We start from the raw sequence: 23,091 nt of genomic DNA, 5'->3' as shown, positions 1-23,091 counted from the left end.
TATTCTGATCGGATAAAATTTCATATTCATATTTTATTTATATGTTTATATTTATAAAATAATTACCATGATAAAGAAAAATGTTCTGGATTTATTTTTATTAAAAAAAATGTAATATATCTCCTCACAAAATAATATTTGATAAAATGGTAATAATAGTTAATAATATTATTAGTAAATTATAATGAAAATTCACTTAAATATCATCATGTTGTAGATATAATTAAATAATCAAAGTTACAATGAATATCCACTTACTATTAAATATTTCTTTTATTTTAAGCAACAATTACAACGGACATGATCGTCGAAAACCTATCAATTTTTTTTTATTAATGTTGTACAAGATATGTACGGTTAATGACATCATAACTTCTAAAACCTCTTCAACAATAAAAACGTGATTATAATCTTCTTACGCATAATATAAATGTAATACATGAAAAAATCACAATTTTTAAATGACTAAATAATATAAATTTTAAAATGAAATTTTGTGTATTTTTGAATAATCTCCTTAAAAATTATTCACCAACGTTTCCGTACAATGCCTTATGTCAAATATCTCAATAAGTAATTTGTTACAAAAGTCAATTAATCCGATTATAATTTAGACGTCTGTCAACACTTGTATGAGTGACGGGAACATTGAACGTAATGCTACAAATATATACATATATATCATTTTCCTAAAGTATATTAATGTTTATTAACTATTCCGTGTTCCCTTATGTTTTTTATCGAGGAGTTCCGAATAAATAATGTAATTATGATAGTTATACTGGGAATTCCTCGATAAACAGCGTATATAAAATTGTAATAATTTATGATAATAATACGGTCATTTAGTAGTAAAACATAAAGAATCTTATGCAAGCGCGTTTTATCAACTTGATATGATAATTACAAAAATCTTAGTAAAATGGATAGGCTATCAATTATTAAATGGAGTAAGTATTATGTGGATCAGATGCTATCAACTTATTTATATCTTAATCTATAAATCCACTAAACGTGCAAACATAACATGTGTATATGTATGTATATATGTATGAGTATGTATACAGTCTAACATACTTATATAAGTTTACAGTTAACCTTGTAAATAACAAATTAAAATTATCTATTTTAAACAAACCGGGCTTCACATTATTTGAGCCAAAGAATTCAGGCTCTATTTTTTCTACTCGAGGTAGGTATTTTTTATCAAATAAAAAAAATATCATATAATACAGCATCAATATCGAAATATATTTAAAGCTCTTAAAAGCATAGTTTATTATTATTATTATCTAACAAAAACAGCTTGATAAATAAATTGTAGTAACTCTTTTTTTTTAAATTCATATAAGTATAATCATTAAAGTGTTATGTTGCAGCTATTTAATCGTTCTAATAAAAATTTATAATGTCTGTAACTTGAAAGTTACGTGTCTACTCAATGAGTAACACGAGTGTCAACATATTTGTTATTTATTCTATAAATAAAGATTAATAAATATCTAATATCAATTATTTCTAAACAGTTAACGATCAAATAATAGATAAATAAAAGATGGTATCATAAATAGTAACAAACGTACATAATACACTTAAAATAACTAAAATTATCGCGTAATAACATCTCTGTATCATTCCATCGCATCGTAAATAATATTAAAATTTATCATTTATGAATTCCTCTAGAGTGCCGCTACCGGCGGCGCCCTTTGACGTGCCGCCATCTTGCGCGGCCATATTTGTTTTGCTTTTTTTATAAACTTTAATGCAATGCTCTTGTCAGTGTCGGGCGTTATCAAGGAAATGTCATTTATGAAATGAATTTGCCACTATGATAAAATTAGATTGCGTGGAGGCACGTACCTTGTTGGTTGCCGTAATACTTATGTTAACTTAATGATTAACTTAGAATCGTGCTCTTCTTTCTCTTAACTTGATAACCAGTCTTTAAATATCCCACTGCTGGGGAAAGTGTTTCGGTCTTGTCTTGTTGATTTTGTTAGTATGCTTATGTTCATATGGCTTAATTGGTGGTAACCTGGGTAGGAACCACTCATCACATATGCTAACGGCAAACAGCAATACTTAGTATTGTTGTGTTGGTGAGTGAGCCAGTGTAACGCGTGTAACAGTGAACGCTAGAAGTGGTGGCGCACGGTTTTGTAAGGAATGGTTGTTGAAACGGCGCCAAGTCACTGGGCTTGACCACTTACCATCAGGTGGCATTTGCCCTTCCACTCGAATTATACGGTTATCCGTGTTATGATACATTCCAAGATATAAGCTGTATTCTTAAATAGTTCCGTCAGAATCTGTCAAGTTTCTCTGTACAAGAGGCACAGGCTATATTTAAAAAAATACGTGTTTACATTGTTATCGATCGCTCTCTCGATTATATATTACATAGATACTTAACTTTATAGTTATTTTTGAAGATAAAATTGTAATCTTCAATATGATTTTCTTCCTCGTTTCTGATACGCACCGCTAAGGTCTGGAATCCCGATTCCTCCACCTACAATATCTTGTATATTATGGGTACCTTCAAGTCAAGAGTGAATAGGCATCTTCTAGACAAGCGCGCTCCACCTTAGACTGTATCATCACTTTCCGTCATGCGTGATAACAGCCAAGCTCTAGCTTAATTTATTATTTATTCAAGAGTAACTTCTGAGTTCCGTTCCCATTTCGTCTTATCGAATCGACACACTTGTGAAGCTTCTAATTAAAATATAGTAAACTTTAATTTTAATTTTATTGGTGATGCTGACCACTTACCATCAAATGGTCCATTTGCCCGTCCGTCTATTATACAGATATATACGTATATATTGCATATATATGATTTGCTTCCTCGTTTCTGATACGTATATTTATAATGTGTATTTTGTTCTTTTTATTTTAATTTTGTATTTTATAAAAATGTATGTACATCATTAAAAAGATAAATAAAATTATAATGGGACTCGTATATATACAATAATAATAAAAATATATTTAATTTATTAACGAAATGGTGTGATTTTTTTTTTATTATTTATCAATTTCGATATTAGATATATGACGTGAAATGGCAAAATAAATATATTTTAATGCACAAATGTCTATTAGACAAATTATAGGATAAATCGTAAGCAAAACACGTCCCGTGTCGCCCAAATTTTTTTTAATATTTAAATTGCTATACTTAAGGATAATCCCTACCACATTCATCTCGAACTTTGTTACTTGAATTAATTGAATTTAAATGACCTACCCTTAAATTATTCAAACAGTATATATGTATTTATAGTATAGCTTACACAATCGGTTTGTCTGTTTACATCCAGTGTGTGAAAGTAACCACGTTTTTGTTTGTTTATCCAATGGGCTTATATTGCCCTCGTGAATTTGATTCGAAATCGGGGGTGTCTTAATAAACATACGAGAAATTTCACTTAACCCGTAACACGCTTAGATTTATAAATTAATTGAGTAATGGTCGTAAGTGTCCCATTACTGTCGTCTATAAAGTTTGAAACTATTTTTTTTAAGTATGTCAATGATTAAATAAAGAATGCAACAGTCTGTATAAGACCCACTATTGGGTCTTTTATTGCACTTGATTTTAGATGTCGTTTACTGGTGGTAGGGCTTCGTGCAAGCTCGTCTGGGTAGGTACCAACGACGCATCAGATATTCTACCGCAAAACAGCAGTACTTGGTATTGTCATATACCGGTTTGAAGGGTGTGTGGGCCAGTGTAATTACAGGCACAAGAGACATAACATCTTAGTTCTCAACAATGGTGGCGCATTGGCAATATAAGCTATGGTTGACATTTATTATCTTTTCTTATTTTAATAAAGAAATATTTCATAAGTTTTATCGGTTTGGCTGAACCGAGGAAGCAGAAATTATAAACGTTACTTAGTTATTTAGTTAAACACCGATTTCTCCCTTTCTGTCCTTATTAATTTGACATTGGAAAGAAAGAGACAAGGCATTGTTTAACTAATTGCCCGCTAAACAACTTTTATAAGTACGTCATTACCTATTACATATATAGTTTAGTGTCGTTGAGTAATTTTATAAACACTTTTATTAAATTAAAGATGGCGTCTATGACTTAGAGGCGTTCATTGTAATTATAGGGCTTCGATAGGTTGAACTAGTTTTATATATAATTCGTATATTTCAAGGAATATATATACTATTTTACATCTAGCTTCGCTTGGCTTTCATTAAGATAAATATTTTTTTTATTAAATGTAATTAAAGAAGTATTTTATATATTATTGCATGACCAATAACTACACCTGTTCTTTATTCCAATTGAAGACGAAGTAAAAATACACAAATCTTAGTTCATACAGATTCCATGCGATGTTTTTAGCATCGTTACATTACATACTACCAATAATTCTTTATATAATACTATTTTACTTAACTACTTATATCCACTTTAATTTAACGAAAGTTCCGATAACTGACATTCAACGCCATTTTTTCGCAAATCCATAAGTTAAATTAAGAACATCATAGATGTTGTCCAATGATATCTCGTCTTTTCATTGTCAAAGTTGTTTACAATATTTTATAAATATGATAATTGATATATTTTAATATTAACATCCTCTTCATGGTCTATGGTTCATAGTCTATGGTTTGTTTATAAGGCTGCATATCTCTAGATCCTAGCTTTAATCCCTTCTAGTTGTAGCCAGTAGTGTGGGAGTTGGAAGTGTATGCACTCCCGTGCCTCGGAAAACACATGAAGCTGTTCTACGCATGATCTCTTTCCGTTCGTGTCAGATTGCTCGCCCATCGAATTGTGAGAGTAATAGAATAGGAAGTGCACCAGTGTGTGCAGTATAATAACAGCCAACTGCCCAGAACATACCTGCGCAGTTGGCTAGTTCGCTCCTTTGAGATTGGCCGCCGTGGCCGAAATCGGTTAGGAAAATATAATTATTTATATTTTGTATCACATGTGTAATTTGATCGAGATATAATTAATTAATAGTATAATAGTAACATCTATTACACTTTTCATGGGAGATTTTAGTTTTTCTTCGGATGAATCCCGTCAAAATAGAACGACTTTACCTACTCACAACTAATTGCAAATTTAAAAGAATAAAACAGATCAATAGCTTTTATTCAATAATTATAATTGATATTATTTAAAAGACCACAACAAATACAGTGAAAATAATTCAACAAAAATACAGACAACATTCTCGAAAAAAAGGCCGTCAGTTTTTCTTTCCTGGGGTCACGCCTACCCCAAGCGTTGGCCGCTAATTGTAAAGTCAACAACACTCCAAAGTGTTTTACTGTTTGTTATTTTTGCCGAGGGCAACACTGCCGGCGAATTTTACATTACGGGTTAAGTTACGTGCGAATGTTTGAACTAGTGTTTGCATATGGGTGCGTTGGTATAATTTTCATAGACAATTTATATTCAAAGATTGTCTTGAGTGATCATGCGCTAATTTAATATTTTAAATTGCTATTTTTTCACATTTATATTAAAGTTTAAACCACTTTAAATTCAAACAATTCTAGTAATTTTACTTATTTTCACCACAAATAAGAAAAGGTTTCTGTATTTGAACAAATACTATGGAAATCTTAAAACTAACTTCAGTAAAGTTACGGTATGACTAGACTATCTAATATTAATTACAAATGTCTGCCCGCAGCATAACCTCGCTTCACTTACTAACAAGGCAATTATGTTTTTGTTGTCTAAATCGATTATTTTCTATGATATCGTTCTTCCATTACTGTTGGGATTGAGCAAACACTTGAGGTGTATTGACGTGGGACCGACACGTGCCGTGGTGTGAAGCGCACGCACACTTAAACACTTTAAAAAAAATGATTATTTTGCTTTTAAAGTGACTGGACTATTTTAAAAATAGAACAACTTGAATATAAACACGTGTTATAAAAACTAACGAATGTTTTTTTAATACATTATTCAACTCTTACGAGCTCATTTCATTCATCGTTTTACTAGATTAAATTAAATTAAAAGCGATCGGTCAGACTGTAGAACGACTAGAATTAGAATATTTACTTAATTCCACCAATTAAATTAAATTAACTACTTATTATACGTTTTGCTAAAGCAGTCAGTCAAAGTCAGTCAGTCAGTAAAAACATTCCATAAGAAATGAATATCTACGAAACTAAAAAAGTATATTGAATTAATATAACATTTGAAAGAAAGGAAAAAATACTATCTTTTAAAATCTTAGTCCAGAAGAAGCAAAATTAAATTTTAATATTCTCATAGAAAAATATATTTGCGGTGTGAAATAAATATAGTTGAATGTGAAAAAAAAAAAATGAATTTATCTCTGAAATCCAATGAAAGTTCTTCATTTTATCATTAACTGAACAGGGCTGGCAATTATACAGTTAACTTTAGATAAAATAAATACTTCTTATATACCATTTACTTTGTGTGTGTATTGAATTCTACCACCTTCAGCAATACTTACTATTTTTGTGTTCCGGTTTGAAAGGACAAAATAGTCCTAAGGTTGGTGGCGCATTTTCGATGTACGGAATGGTTAATATGTCTTACAGCGCCAATATCTGTGGGCGTTGGTGACCGCTTACCATCCGGTGGCCCACTTGCTAATCCTACACTTTAGAAATTGCATTTTATGTATCAACATTTCGGTTTCTATAATAAATTCTTAGAATCATACGATCCTATACAGTCGAAAAAACTATTATACGTTTGATTTTTTATTACTTATTAAATATAAATGTTTTACGTAACAAGGCTATAAAATAAAAAAATAACAAGTTCTTAATTGATAAGTAAAAAACTTTGACATACGGAGAACAGATCACACAAAAAAAAATATCACATTTTTCATTTCAAGCTTTTAGCGATATTATTTAAATTCAAAGTTACATTTCTTTCCTTCCTCCGTTCCCAAATTTACTTTTTCAAAAATATTCCTTAAATTAAACAGCCCTGAAACACAAATGCTTTTTACGCAAGAGAAAACGCCGCCATTGAGAATGACGTATCTCGGAATAGCGCGCAATGTTGCGAAAAAGACGCCTTGAATGTAACATTTAATATATTTAATTGTTGAGTGCTGATTGTTCGCGAAAATGAGAAATTATAACGTGCAATAATAAGTATATAATATGCATATATTATAAAAGAAGTAATTTCGAATAACTTGGTAATTTCATTTTTTTTATTTGATTTAAAAAAGCAGATCTGTGGTACTAATCTGTAAGTACTCACTTCATTACTAACCCGTGAAATATTGACAACCGACTTTTGGTGAAATACTATTGTGGTGTGTGTATTCGCGTGTGCATATACCTATGTATCGAGTGACTATACTATGATTTTATCTCTTACATATTAGCTGAGTTCTAGGGATAATTTTATTTTTCACGATAGAGAAGTTATTATGATAATATTTATTTATAACACTGTTATCCGTACGAAAAAAAAAAAATAACACAAAACATCTTATACAGCAAACTTATCCTTTGACGAATTTTCTTAGACCATATCATCAAAAGAGAAAATAATAATAATATAGATAATTAATATACGATAAGACTAAATTGCATTTTGGCTAAAATTTTTAAATGAATACATTAAAAGCCTTCTAATTTCGATGACAAATGATATAATTTCGCAAGAACCTAATAAGAATAAGCTTATATACTAATAATGAGAAACAATACTTTTTTATTGGTATAAAGATTATAAATTAGCATGAAAAATCGCTCAGTCTCAAGTGTGAATTGCTGTGAAAACAGATAAACGGTCGGGCGCGTGGACGACGCGTGCGTGCCATAGATTATAAATGGCTCTATTCGACTAGTCATAGACAAATAATCGTATAGCATTATATACTTTATTTACCATTATAAGAAGTTTCGTTATGGAACTCATATTTATTTATATAATATATAACAAATAAATATTATAAACTCCAGTTTGTGAGAATGGATTAATGGATCTTTGTTACTGTTTCACGCAAAAACTCCTGAATAGATTTAGATGAAATTTGGACTATATACTTATACCCTGTCTTGACACATAGGCCGTCTAACACCTGTACTGTCCCCCCCCCCTTCCCTTCACACGTGGACGTAATATAAATAAGCTATATTGGTTTATAACTGTTTTGGTAACCGATAGAAATTTAGGTCAAACCTGGGCAATCATAGCTTTGCTATCATCTCGTTAGTGGCTGTGAAGATAAACATAGACCTGCATTTTGTCGAATGCAATTTTGCTATATGTTACCTGCCAATCCGAGTTGGAGCAGCGTGGTGGAATAAGCTGCAAACCTTCTTTTAAGAACAGAGGAATTTAAAAAAAATTTAAAACATCATCCTCCTAAGAGGACCCTTAAAATTTATCACCCTCTTGCACTCCTCCGCGATAAGTTAATCCGTGCTCTCGAGTATAAGGTATGTTTACCATAGGACGTGTATTTTAATTCAGAATTTGCAGATTTAAGGTTTTCTTAAACTATATTACAGATAAATCAGAGTGGAAACCATTAAACCGATCACCATGAAAGTTGGTTTTGTCCCCATTTCTTGTAACGCCGTTAGATGGCGTTTTATCACATTACTGTTTGCCAAGATAATTGTGATTCATCCATATTAACGCATGGCGTTGAGTACAAGCCCTGAATTCTAGCTAGCGAAACTAGCATTTCGCTGTATTTTGAAAGTCAGTTCCTTCCCAGATTTTTAGTTACAATATTTGTTCCATATCGTATTGAACAAAATTTAATTTAAAGCATTGAATATTCTTGTGCCATTTTTACAAACGAACTCTGCACAAGCAGTAGGTATATTGCGAAACTAATAAAAATCGGAAGTAATTTCCTAAGCCGGAACTCCCTTACACTTAAACAAATAAAACATTATTCAATCATATTTAACGCCCCTTCTCGAAATAATTTATTTGATAAATTTCAATTTACCGACAATTCGGTTAGCCCCTACTGCACGCTGGCAACATTATCATGCTAATAAAATAACTCATTGATTTCTAAGGGGAAGTATGAAAAATAGAGACACGATTTTCAACCTTATCTTTAATGATTAAGGTTGAAAATTAAATATAGTACATTAAATAGTGTGTCCCTCAGCGTTAATCTGTCACAACTTGTACGCAACCCCCAGGGTTGTGTTGCCAGTGCAATTTATGTGTTAACATGATTTATGTGTTGCCAGCCCTCGTTTCGGGTGCCGTGTTGAAATATAGCTTGTTATGGTGCTAAAATGTATGTATGTTTTATAGGAATGGATGGAATTATATAACATATCGTATGGGTCTTATATAATTTGTTACTAACTTAACCAATTGAGGTAAATAATATTATTAGCGAAACTTATATAGTTTACGATTACATAAACGCAACATTTGTAGCAATAAATCGATGAAATTTAACAATAATTGAACATGTTAAATGAAAAGGTAAATAATGTAATATAAGTAATACTCTTATTTACAAATGATATATGTACATGATAATATAATATATAATAACTTTTGATTGGTTGTATTTTTAAGAGATATGCATATATTATAGCATCTTCGATAGTTTTATGATATAAAAAAAGTTTATAAGATCTATTTGCAATCATATATTTAACTAGTATTTTATCAAATGCCTTGAATAACATATCGTAATTAATATACAACATTTTAATATTATAACGTATTATAACTAGCTAAAGTATATTTGAATTCTGGAGTAATATTAATTATATCATACCTAAACCTTAAAAAACTACAATTTGCTACCGAATTGTTAACTATCGTAGCGACTAAACATTTGAATCAAAGATAAGATTTTGCAACTAATTAGGCAAACCGCCCTAAACAAACTATAACAACAATCTCAAATCCGTAGCATCCATTACGGCCCCTCCGTCAAATTGACAGTTGACGTTCCCGCCACTCAGTGTTGCCAGCTACCGATCTAAAATAGCAACTACGTGTTGAGAATAAAGTTGTTTTCTTTATCTGTTACCATCTGTCCTCCCCTTGAAATATTTTACACATCATTAAAAGAGATACTCCGTGGGGATGGATGGGGTCAAACACCGTGAAAAACGGGAAAATAATAAGCGTTCCAGCTTGTGGTTTACTGATTTTCCTGTGACATAAATTATTAATAGTTAATTTGTTGCATATGAATCTCAGATCAACAAAATTTCAACCTTTAAAATTAAATATGTTTAAATATTAATTAAAATAAAAATCAGAGTCGAAGATCTTTATAAAATAAAGAAGCGTACACTTACTCGTCAATGCAAAATAAAATCCAAAAAGGTGTTACAATAATTATATTCATACATAAAAAAAAATTAAATCTTAAAAACCAATCTGTACTACACAGATTACACAGAAAAAAAAAACGTTTAAGCAAATACTTAACCATCGTCACAAAACGAAATATTTCTACAAATGTTTTACTTATCTATATTTATTCGTTTATTATTAAATATTTTTTTGTGGTTGACCGCGCTAATCTTAAGAACTATTATTGCAATTTTAATAATTCATTCATTCAAGAAAAGCCGAGATGGCCCAGTGGTAAGGACGCGTGAATCTTAACCGATGATCGTGGGTTCAAACTCGGGCAAGCACCACTGAATTTTCATGTGCTTAATTTGTGATTTTAATTCATCTCGTGCTTTACGGTGAAGGAAAACATCGTGATTAAACCTGCATGTGTCTAATTTCACTGAAATTCTCCCACATGTGTATTCTGCCAACTCGCATTGTAGCAGCGTGATAGAATAAGCTCCAAACCTTCTCCTCAAAAAGAGGACAGGAGGCCTTTAGCCCAGCAATGGGACATTCATGGGCTGTTAAGAATAATTCATGTTTTTTGCATGAGACCCATTTATTGAAGTAGGTTCGGTTACAAACGAGACTGTGAGGAGCAGTAACAAAATCTTAAACTATATGCGAAAGTTACTCTGTCTGTGTGTTACGCTTTCAAGGCGAAACCACTGAACCGATTTTCATAAAATTTGGTTTGAAGCAAGCTTGAACCCCAACGACGGACATATTCTACTGTTTTACCTATTACCCGCCCCCTCCCCCTAACAAGCGAGCGATTACATATTGTATGTAAATATACCATGTAGTATTGTGTTATGTCTCTATTATTATTTAAACATTTAAAAATGGAACGGTAATACCAATTTTCTATAAAAAATCAAAATATACCTTCTTGAAGTAAACATTTAAAAATGTATTTCTAAATACACAAACCTGATTAAAAAAAATATTACGGAGCTCAATAATTATTTTATTAAGCAATAACAATTTTAAAGTTTTAATAAATGTTAAGTTAAAATTATTACGAATCAATCATTTGCTTTTGAAATGGCCAGTATCATTTTTTTTTTAATTTTTACTTAGCCAATCAATCTCATATTATCTGGCTGTCAACAAAAGAACGTCAGCCAATTTGAAATCAATTAACATATTAAATAGAAAAAAGTATTAATATTTACATTACAGTAAATATCGTTTGATAGCAGAATGAATGGTAATATAACCTAAATAAATAAATAAAAATTAACTTTATCAATGAGCAATTAGAAGTGCTTTTTAATTGACAGTTTACAATTATCAGTTAAACGTTACAGTAAAGAATCGTCTAGAAACGTAGCAGTTACTCGTTTAAACTGATTATTATTGAAACATACATTTATTGCTTATAATTAAATTTTATATGCGTGATGGTCAACCAATATTAATTTCAGGTCTATGTCGTTTAATTACTTATATTCGAATTAATTAAATAAGACCTATATACTAATTATTATCAATGTTTATTAAGATAATAACACAACATTATAGCTATTTTAGAAGTTTTATTGGTTTCTCATAAAAAAATAGTCAATCTACACATTAAAACATCAATTTTGCAATAATTTTTTTTTTTTTTTTTTCGAATTTTAATTTCGAACTGAATCGATTACAAAACCAAAAACCACCACTTTCGAAAGCTTAACCTTTATCGAACACCTTTGGAATTACCGACAAACCGTAACAAGATCTCAACACGAATATACCATTAGCAGTCATAGACAAGCGAGTATAAACAAGCTAGTAGCCCTATCAGAAATCAGCCGTGAAGATAATATCGCAGCCGACGCAAAAAAAAAAGAGAAAAAAGCCATGTCATGAGGATTAGCGCTCGAGCCCCCATTGTCAACGATGACAATTGGAATACATTTGTCTCTTTTCATCTCGAGTGCGCTCTATGCGTAAGAAAGAGGCAGATGTATGTCTATTTATTTTCACTTTTCTATGGATAGGTAATGTGACAGTTTTCGTATGAAATGTTTGTTTGGAATAGGCTGAATAGGGACGGTTTCGGACTCGTTCCGAATGGATGTTGTATTATTTTATTTTAATCCGTAAGCGAGCGGGCGATTGAAAAGTCTAATAACGATTTCGCCCCAGCTGAGTTTTGATGTTCGATAATAGAATTTTTAATATGATACAACGGAGAACGCGCCGTAAAATTACAATTCCGTCAATCCAAACCTTCTTTTTTAAATAATAATTTAGAACCTTTTCCAAAATTATGAAATAAATATTTTCTTCATAAAAAAATATACATTTTTATTTACTAAGAAACTTACTCATAGCTAGTGACACTACTTTTATTAATTGATAATGCTACGCACTTAAAATATTGTAATTTATTATGAAATACAAAAAAATATATACCACTCACTAATGTTTGTAAACGTAAATAGTAACAAAAGATAATGTAGAGTAGACGCGCAGTCTGCCTTAGCCTATTCATGCATAAAAAAAAAACAAAACATACGTGATACGTCCGAGCAATTAATCACCAAATTTTCTCCCGCATACCTAATGTCAGGCTTGTTAAAGAGGTACAAATGTAATTCAGACTTGAATAATGACGTTCTAGTATTTAAAGGATTACATATTTAATGTTGTATGACCTCCTTTCTATTTGTTTTTGGTTCGAAATTTGAATTATGGCCGGTACTTTTCGTTCATAGAAACAAGGTTGTCGTTGACATTTGACGTATAAAATATGTCAAGTGTACTTATGACGTTATGACGTAGGCCACAAGTTTTTTAAAATTGTAACAACCATTGTTCTGATCCAACATTTAAAAAAACACGATTGAGTTTATCATATTTATTGTAATTTTAATTACGAATTGCAAGTAGAGATTATTTTTATTGAACGCTAAATGTTTAAAGAAAAAATTTGTTATTGATATATGTTCAAAATTACAAAAAGAAAGCTTGCGTTCATCGATGCCACAGAAACGTAAAGGCCTTAAAGCCTGGCGCTCTTTGGGAAAACTTACATGTTTTTTTACCAGGCTATATATTTTGCTCAAGATTTCACTGGTGAAACACATATCATCTTATAATATATAATTATATAATTCACATAGAACTGAAAAATATACGAACTTAATAATTAAACTAACTTATTTTTCCCAAATAAAATTGGATGGATTGATGTTATACATAAAAACGCATATATAATAAAAACTTCTAATTAAAAATGCTACCATAAAGTTCAAATGGCGTATAGCATAATAATCTTAGACAATATAAATAAAATAAAATAAAGTCTACATAATATTTATAGTCTGTGACGCTTAAGCTTACTATTAAAAAAATTGAACAGTACGTATGTAAATTAATATTAGAAAACAATTATTTAAACCGGTTCTTGTGGACACTATGTGGCATTTGAATTTTATTCACACGGAATCAAATGACGCGCGAAATTAACTTCGCCATTTTTGGCGCCTAAATTGACATAAGAATTTTTATATAGATTATAATAATTGGTGAGAAATTATAAATAGATAAATGTTGATGAAACAAATGCTACACAAAATATTGTTTAAAATTATACATACACGTAATCCTACCTAATGAGTATGTACCCACAATGGAGTAGCGTAGTAAAAGCTCTTAGCCATTGCCGTCCAGCAGGACATTTACGAAATAGTATTTATCATGAGGATGTATGAATGTTTATTTATTAACACCCCATGGAGAAAAGTTCATAGAAAAACTTTAGGTCGCATCGCACCGACTGAGATGCGTCAATTATATTACTGGCTGGTACGGTTCATGACCAAAGTCTCGAAAACTCTAGAAAACTCTTCACTAATTATTTAATCTCCACACACACACACACACAAACACTTATATGTATGTATATATTATACTATTCTATTATTATTACTTTTTATATACGACTTTAATTATTTTTTATATACATACAAGCTATTGTTTTATAATGTTTTAACTTAAACTAACACTATTACTCGCAAATAATATATTTATTTTACTTTATCTACATAGTTTTGAAGAACCCTTACTTAAATTATTTCAAAAAACATGTATAGTGTGACAAAGATAAAAGATACACGTACCTCTTTCCCACAGGTGTAAATCCAAGAAAGCAACGTCGGGAGAGAACTACGTTCACAAGGGCACAACTGGACGTGCTAGAAGCATTGTTCGGCAAGACCAGGTACCCTGACATCTTCATGAGGGAGGAGGTGGCTTTGAAGATCAACTTACCGGAATCTAGAGTACAGGTAGGATGTCTAATAATACACAGCATTTAGTAAAAAACCTCGTATTCAAATCTCACCATAAATGCTCGCCTGATTGAATTTTAACCAAAATGGCCATTACCAAAGAGGTTGACATAGTGAAACGGCTATCCGATACGGCCGGTGCGATATAAGACGAAGGACCAACTTTACGAGTTATCTGTGGCACAAGTCTAAAATATTTTGTACGTATAATTTAATTTAAAAAAATCATTACCTGACAGGACAAAACGGGAGCTGAAAGCTTGTTCGAATATCGAAGTCATTATATTCGGTAAACCATGAATTGAAGAAATATGTTTTTACACAGAGAAAGTCACTGAAAACATGCTAGTAAAATAAATAAACCAAAATATACATCTACATATGTACTTACGTTAATTATTTACAGCATATTTAGATTTAATTCAATTCAACTCCAAAAGTTGACTTAAACAGTTTCAATTATCTTAAGATAATTTTAAGTATAATCATAATCCGCTAAGTATGATAGACGAACCACCCCGAAGAAATTAAGAAAAAAAATTAAACGCCTCCTCAATAATGGTTCACGTCTCACTGAACTCTGATTCGCTCAAACGTTCAATTTATATCAACATGGATAGGGCATTAGCGTGCGATCGAATTATGCGTTCGAAATTTCGAAATTTGAAAATCGAATCATTTAATCCTCCTTTGTTCTGTGAGATGTTGACAACAATGTTTGAATTACGTTTTGTTTTAAATATCGAAACAGACGTTACATTTAAAAATCGAATATTTATTTTAACATTCCTTCGTAAGTTTATAAAGTATCATAAATAAATTGTGCAAAACTTTATTTAAATATAACCTATAATAGGATTCTTATCTTATATAATAGGGTTCAAAAATATCTGCAAAGAACCAATTAGTAATAAAAACAAGAGTCACGCTAACTAGAACTCCCTCCATAAAGATTGAAATCAATTTCCTTCATTCATTATACAAATCTGTCGGCCATCTTGGTCATTAGTCTATTCTCTTAGATTATAATCTGAGCAGGGCCGCTGTAATTGGTTTGTTCCGATTGTACTGATAACATTGATCTTGTTAGTACGTCTGTTTAATTATATATTTATAAAATATTATTTGCAATAAATCAAATTAAATTAAAAGTATATTTATTACGTAGTATAATAATAATCTTAATGCCCTAGGAAAATATGTAGATAAAAAAATAAAATTATTGTTTTATTTAATTAAATATATTCAAAGGTTTGAATGTAAAACATTTTTTAAAAATATTTTAATACATTTCAGTAGTGCTTTTAAGAATCCGGTGCGAGCTTCCATAAAACTTTTGCCAGAAATATATCCTAATATTACCTAGCTCTGACGATAAAATATACCATATTTATAATAATAAATCTATCATCCAAAATCGCGATTGACTCTCAGTATACCTGCTATATATAAATTGTAGACCTGGGTTGGTCATTTCTATGCCCCTGCAGGGTCTGTGCTATTTGCCTGGGAACCAATAGTAGCCAATTAATTTCAGGATGTCTCTAATCGATTGATTGCAACTCAGTCTTGATAGGTACACATTAGTTATTGGATTGTCAAGCGTCAAATATTTTGCATTGCTGCTGTAGATATATATTTTTTATATAGTATATGTACGCGGACGAGCATATGGGCCACTTGATGTTAAGTGGTCACCAACGCCCATTGACATTGGCATTGTAAAAAATGTTAACCGTCGCTGTCACCGCCAATGCGCCACCAACCTTGGGAACTAAGATGTTATGTGCCTTGTGCCTGTAATTACACTGGCTCACTCACCCTTCAAACCCGAAAACAACAATACCAAGGACTGCTATTTTGCTGTTGAATATCTGATGAGTGGGTGGTACCTACCCAGACGAGCTTGCACAAAGCCATACCCCCAGTAATAAATAATAATAATAGGAAATAATATGTGATTTTGTGTAAATACGGGCGCAATGGATATAACATCTTAAAGCCGGCTGCCGGCGTAACGGCGGTGTTTCACAAACATTCCTGAAGTACTACCGGTACTTCAGGAATGTTTGTGAAAACAAATTATAGTGAAATTATTGTTATAAAATTAAAAAATAAACATTTTAGTAGAATTTAATGTTTTTATCAATCTTTTAACTATTATTATCATGTTTTTCGGCTTAGAGCCGGGATTTACGTCGTACTCACGGGCCAAAGCCATATTATTATCAATTAGCAAAAATAAGATTTAATGTTCTTATAATTAATCAGATCCAAATACTTGTGGCACATATAAAAAATAATGTTAAACGAGTATGTATTAAGTGTTTTAGAGATTTTAAATCCAGATGGCATATGTTCGTGTAAATTGTCAATAAAAATTAATATATAACTTTCACATTTATTCATAAAGGAAGTTAGTATAAAAGACAAAACTAAAATCGGTAGCAAATTTTCCGTGCGTACACAAACGAGGTACGGATTACCGCCACCCCTCGCCATTGTGAATAAACGAGTTAATAACTTTTATGAAAAAGAGCAAAGAATGAATGAAACGAATGCTTTCGATTCGTAACAGATGCGCGCCGCCATTTTGTGTTATAATTATACGCGGGAATCCTATATTCTATGTCTAACGCTTCTATTTTGTTGTATTGTTATTTTTTAAATATTTGCTAATTTTTTTTTAATATCTTAATATGTATATAAATGAAATATCCTTGTAAAATATATCATTAATAGGTAATTATATTATAATTGAGAAAATGCCGTCTATCGACAGAGGCACGTACTTATACCATTGTTGCCATGTCTGTATTTGTTTATTTAAATATCCACTATTTTTAATTATCTATTATAACTGTCACATCTGACGTTATCCTGTGACTGTCACTGACAATTCTATTTAATCGGAGGTATTAGAACGAGACCAAAGACAACTGAGTATTCATATTCCTAACATTAATATTGCCTTTGTAAAAATAAAACATCATTTTTATTAGTCAAGTTTACCTTCCATTATAATGTGTACAATTCACGTGGTTATCTTATAAACAAACGGTTTAATGTTATTACTCTGTGCCTCTAATGTCTACTACCAAACAATATTACAACTGTCATAACTTACATATATAACTATGAGCCAAGCAGTGTTATGGGGATATTTTAATGTTTAAGAATATCCATATTAAAAAATATTTTCGATTTGTTTGGTAATCCGTATTTGAATATGTTTGTATCATATTCGATTACAATTTTATATATGTGTTAAAAGTTATATTTTCAAATATATCTGTAATATTTTCGAATTAATTTCTTAAAGCTAATTAAAAATGGAACATACTGTTTTAATGGTATTTTGTAAAATCAAAAATATTGCATACAATTAGAAATGAGTAGCTCAATTTTATTTATTAGTATTACTAACATGACGTACAGTAATATTTAGAAATTAGCAGTACACGAATTGGGTGTAAGGGTAAAAGTTGCCATATTCATAGCAAAAGAAATCATAAATTCAAAACAATTTAGAAAAATACATAAACAAATAATATTAAAAAAAAATAAGATTAATTATAAGAAATTAAACTTGATTATTACTTATTGATGTATATCCACCCGCTTTAATAATCATCAGAATGTGAGCTGACCAACTTTTGATTCATGTTTTACTCCCTTTAATATCCTTCTTATATCTCACCATAGAATATCTTTATATATATAACAGCCTGTAAATGGCCCACTGCTGGGCTAAGGCCTTTAAATAAATTGAACCGTCCTTTTATGGTTCTGCATTTATCAAACCTTTAATCAAAACATTTACTCCTCAGGTCTGGTTCAAGAACCGCAGAGCAAAGTGTCGACAACAGTTACAACAACAGACCAATTCTCAAATATCAAGCAAAACCTCATCAAACACCAAAAGCATATCATCAAGTAATACGATCAAAAGCTCCAATACATCATCGAAGATAAGCACATCGAAGTCATTGACAAATTCGTCAAATGCGCTTACCTCAACCCAAAACACGTCCAGCATTGCCACATCCTCTCCCAACCTTCCAACCCCAACAACTTCCGTAAGCCCCCCAATAAACGTTATTTGCAAGAAAGAAGCGGGCCCCTCCAACTACGATTCGTCACCACTGAATAAAAACTTATCCATCTCTCATCACTATAATTCGAATGATGCTCTAAGAATCAGCAAGGAGTCATCACCTTCTGATGCTCTATCGAATGTCCATAACTATGGAGTGACACCAAAGCAGGAGCTTTATAATAGTCCAAAGCGGTTGGACTATTCAAGCAAAGTCGACTATTCAGAAAAATCGTTTGGCAGTAACTTAGTTAAAGACCAGTACAGCTCTCGTTTGACAGGCAACTTAACTCCTTTAGGGTCCAATTCATCTATCATGACGACCCCGTCGCCCCCCATAACTCCTCAAAGTTTGAATGGTCCAGGAAATGTTTATCATCCGGACAGCTACAACAGTTTCCACTGGCCAGGCAGCTCGGACTACATCAGGAGTTATTCTAGCTCTCATCATCATCAAGGATATGGGCAGAGCGCATACAATTCACCGTACTATCCTAGTCAGGTAAATACTTAATTTAATCGCTTTTTCAGAGTGATTACTATTTGTACTTATAAATGAAAATGTTTTCTCTTTATTTGGTGGAATCGATTGATTTATAATTTTTTATTCCATCTCTATAGATATTTATTAAAGTAAGACAAAATAATCTTTAAAAAAATTATATCTAGTATTAAAAATAAAAATAAAATACTAATAGAAGCTTTATTCACAGATGGAGTATTTCAACGGTTCGAGTGTGAACCAGTCTCACGGCACCCACCACTCACACAACTTAACAGCTAATAGCAACCAGCTCTACAACCAAGTGTCATTTGGCAATCCCTCTCCCCCCACCGCCTGGCCTTCCCACCACAACATTCTGTCGTCGGGCCCGGAGTCCCCCGAGAACCAGTCGCAGAACTCCCCACATTTAAGCATGCTACAAGCGTCCCAAATCACGAACTTTTCAAACTCTGGCAACAACTATTTCGCACCAGAAAAGTACGGTATAAATATGGTGTAGTGTTACTAGTCATTTCCTAGGTTACTGTAAATACTTCCTATTACTTAAGTCTCTAGGCGATTTATCCAGACATCATTTTGCTTCTGAACTAAAAAAAAAATAATTGTCTATAGTCACGGTCAACATTTGAAAAGCGTACTTTTGACAGCTGTCAAATTTTTAATATTATCATTTATTCTTTATGACTTAAGTCTGAAACCGAACTGTATAAAAATTTGAGAGTTGTTAAAAATGCGACGTAAGTACATATCAACAATTGTTTTCATTGAGTTAGATCAATTTTACAAAGCAAAGTTATTTTGGATAAATCTCTTGAATAAAGTTGAGAGTTTAGTCTACTTTGTAACTTAGAATATTTGGGCAAAACCTAAAATCATTCTGATGCAAAATAAATAAAGTCAAGGCTTTGCGTCTAAAAAACCAATATTTTTTTCTCAAAATTGCAAAGGACTAAAGTGTTAAGCTTATCAATATTAAAAACTTATTTAAAGTATGATTTTATGATTTGCCCATTTTCTAATTTACAAATATGCCCATAAGACTTTAATTTGTGAACCGTTATTAACGATTTTCAACGAAATTTCATAACGAGGCCTAATTACCTTAATGTCGGCTTAAAGTTGCCATATAAAAAAACCTGCAATTTTTTTCGCTTGTACATTCCCTTGAGTCATATCATATTGTATTTAAAAATTAATAATTTTAGATTATGACGACGCTTGGTGAATTCGCGTAAATTTATTATTATTGTATATATTATAAAGTACTGTGTAAGAGTTTTTATTTTTAAATGAAATTTGTAAATGTGCGTGCTACTATTGTATATGTGGAATAAATTGTGTAGGTGATAATTTTTAAGTGTTAACTTGATTAGTGATTCATAGGAGTCCTTGGAGCTTACTAAAACCTCCATTAAGAAAATTTGTATCCCAGTGTTACCAGTGGTAACATCTTTTTTTGTATGGCTAACCTAACCGAGCCTCATACAGTACGAAGCTATGATATTTTTTCTCCTAATTTTTGAAATTGTTTGCACTGTGATTGTAAAAATGAAACATCAATTAGTACAGATAAATTGTACAGATAATGTAAAAATAATTTATAATAGTCTAATTAATGTTTTTAAATAAAGAATTTGGGAAACAAATTCTTAGACGCAATCGTTTAATTTATAGGATTGTATTTAATTTTTATTTTTATTTTTTTGGTTTAAATCTAAAAATTCTTTTTCACAATTGAATTACAAAGAGATAATTAGATTTAAACATTGTATGTTTTAAATACCAAACTCGTAATATAAGTCTGGTTGCAGAAAAAACGGATATTAAAAAAAAAACAGCAATTCTAAATTCAAGTATATATTGGTCTATGTGGAAAAACTGTTAAAATAACATCAAAATTGTACGTTCTTTTTGCAACTAGTATTATATTTTCGCGTTGATTTAAAAGAAAGACTTATTTCGAAAGTGGTAAGGTTGATTTTTATTTTCGAAATCGTAGGAGATATAATGAAATTCGTAACTTAGTACATTTTATGCTTGGACATAGCTAAGTTAGTAAGTACGCGAATTTTACCGTGTTCGGCGAACAGTCAGTGTATTTTTTTTTAAGTTAAGTTGTAATAATTATTAATTGATAGCTATTGAAATATTGAATCCGAATATATGCATATAAAATAAATTTTTGTGTTTTATTTTAATATCTTTATTTATTTTAATAGGAAACATTTTAAAGACCATTTTTTAGGCTTGGCAACAATTACTTACTAGATCATTCTGTTATCCGTTGTCGTTATATTATTGAATGTGGTTGTTCACCGTGCTAGGATTTGGAAAATCAGCCCGTTAACAATTTAATTGACTGAAAATTATATTTTTAGAGTACAATCGATATTGCACCGTATATTTAATATAATAATAATAATAATATCCTGGGACATATTTCACACACGGCCATCTGATCCCAAATTAAGCTTGTACAAAGCTTGTGCTATGGAAACTAGACAACTGATATACTACATATACTACTTTTCTTTTGTAAATACATACTTATATAGATAATTACACCCAGACTCAGGACAAACAGACATGTTCTTGCACACAAATGTCTGTCCTGGGTGGGAATCAAACCCACAACCTTCGGCGTGAAAGGCAAGTATCTACCAACCAACCAACCAACACTGGTGGTAGGGCTTTGTGCAAGCTCGTCTGGGTAGGTACCACCCACTCATCAGATATTCTACCACAAAACAGCAGTACTTGATATTGTTGTGTTCCGGTTTGAAGGGTGAGTGAGCCAGTGTAATTACAGGCACAAGGGACATAAAATCTTAGTTCCCAAGGTTGGTGGCGCATTGGATATGTAAGCGATGGTTGACATTTCTTACAATGCTAATGTCTAAGAGCGTTGGTGACCACTTACCATCAGGTGGCCCATCTGCTCGTCCGCCTTCCTATTCTATAAAAAAAAAAAAAAACCACGCCAACCGGCCCGTCATATTTAAATTTAAAAAGCCACTAATAAATGATACTAAAAATTAGTTAAAATTTTCTAAAAGGATAACAATCATTCAGAAGAATTGAACAGAATCAAATAGTATTAATCTTTTTACAAACAAATTCCGCTTAAATTGCCTTTTATAGGAATTTGTGAAAAATATACCTATTATGGCGTGGAAGATAAAAGAAATCTCTCAATAAATGTTCTTTATATTGATTTTGATTATTACCTTCTCTTCAGAATATATAAATAGCAAACATATCATTAAAGCTTGTATGTTGGTTTTTATATAAAAGCCATGAATTTTCAATAATTATTTTCGACTTCGAATTGGATAAATAGAAAAATTCTCGCCACAGAAAACGGTCGTGAAATGTCAGAAAGTGTTAAGCGAAATTGACATGACAATTCGAGAAAACACGCATCAAAATAATATATCAAGATAAGTCGGTTGAGTTTTCACGGGCGAGTTATAACGTGAGGTGTTAAAGAATCGCACTACTGGGCGAACATGTAACACTCACGAACACAACGTTGAACATATTATTAGACAACTAATTATATATTATGTATAGATATATATAATATATTGTCTAATCATGTATTTAGATTAATTAATGTAGTTTCTCCTTGCAAGCCTATTGCGTACTTTTGCTGTTAATCACACATAACTATAATACAATTTCGTATAAATTAACGCTAGTAAATGGCGCATAACCGAGAAGAACAGGTGAATCTTAACTGATAATCGTGGGTTCAAACCCGCGCAAACACCAGTGAATTTTCACGTGCTTAATTTGTATGTAATATAATTATAATTCATCGTACTTCACGGTGAAGGAAAACGTGAGG

At 31.2% G+C, this 23,091-nt stretch overlaps 1 protein-coding gene across 1 annotated transcript in view; it reads left to right on the top strand.

The window, feature by feature from the left end:
- Positions 1-20,896, top strand: part of LOC126778497 (homeobox protein OTX2-B) — a 51,732-nt gene extending 30,836 nt beyond the window's left edge. The window contains exons 3-5 of the mRNA XM_050502112.1: positions 14,483-14,637; positions 18,471-19,238; positions 19,450-20,896. Coding sequence (XP_050358069.1) covers positions 14,483-14,637; positions 18,471-19,238; positions 19,450-19,740 — 1,214 coding nt within the window. The 3' untranslated portion in view covers positions 19,741-20,896. The remainder of the gene's footprint in view (positions 1-14,482; positions 14,638-18,470; positions 19,239-19,449) is intronic.
- The last annotated feature ends 2,195 nt before the right edge of the window (positions 20,897-23,091 follow it).

Source organism: Nymphalis io, chromosome 26, assembly GCF_905147045.1.
Source record: "Nymphalis io chromosome 26, ilAglIoxx1.1, whole genome shotgun sequence".
NCBI classification, from domain to species: domain Eukaryota; kingdom Metazoa; phylum Arthropoda; class Insecta; order Lepidoptera; family Nymphalidae; genus Nymphalis; species Nymphalis io.
Note: the sequence above shows the minus strand (reverse complement) of the source record. Positions and strands in the feature narration are given on the sequence as shown.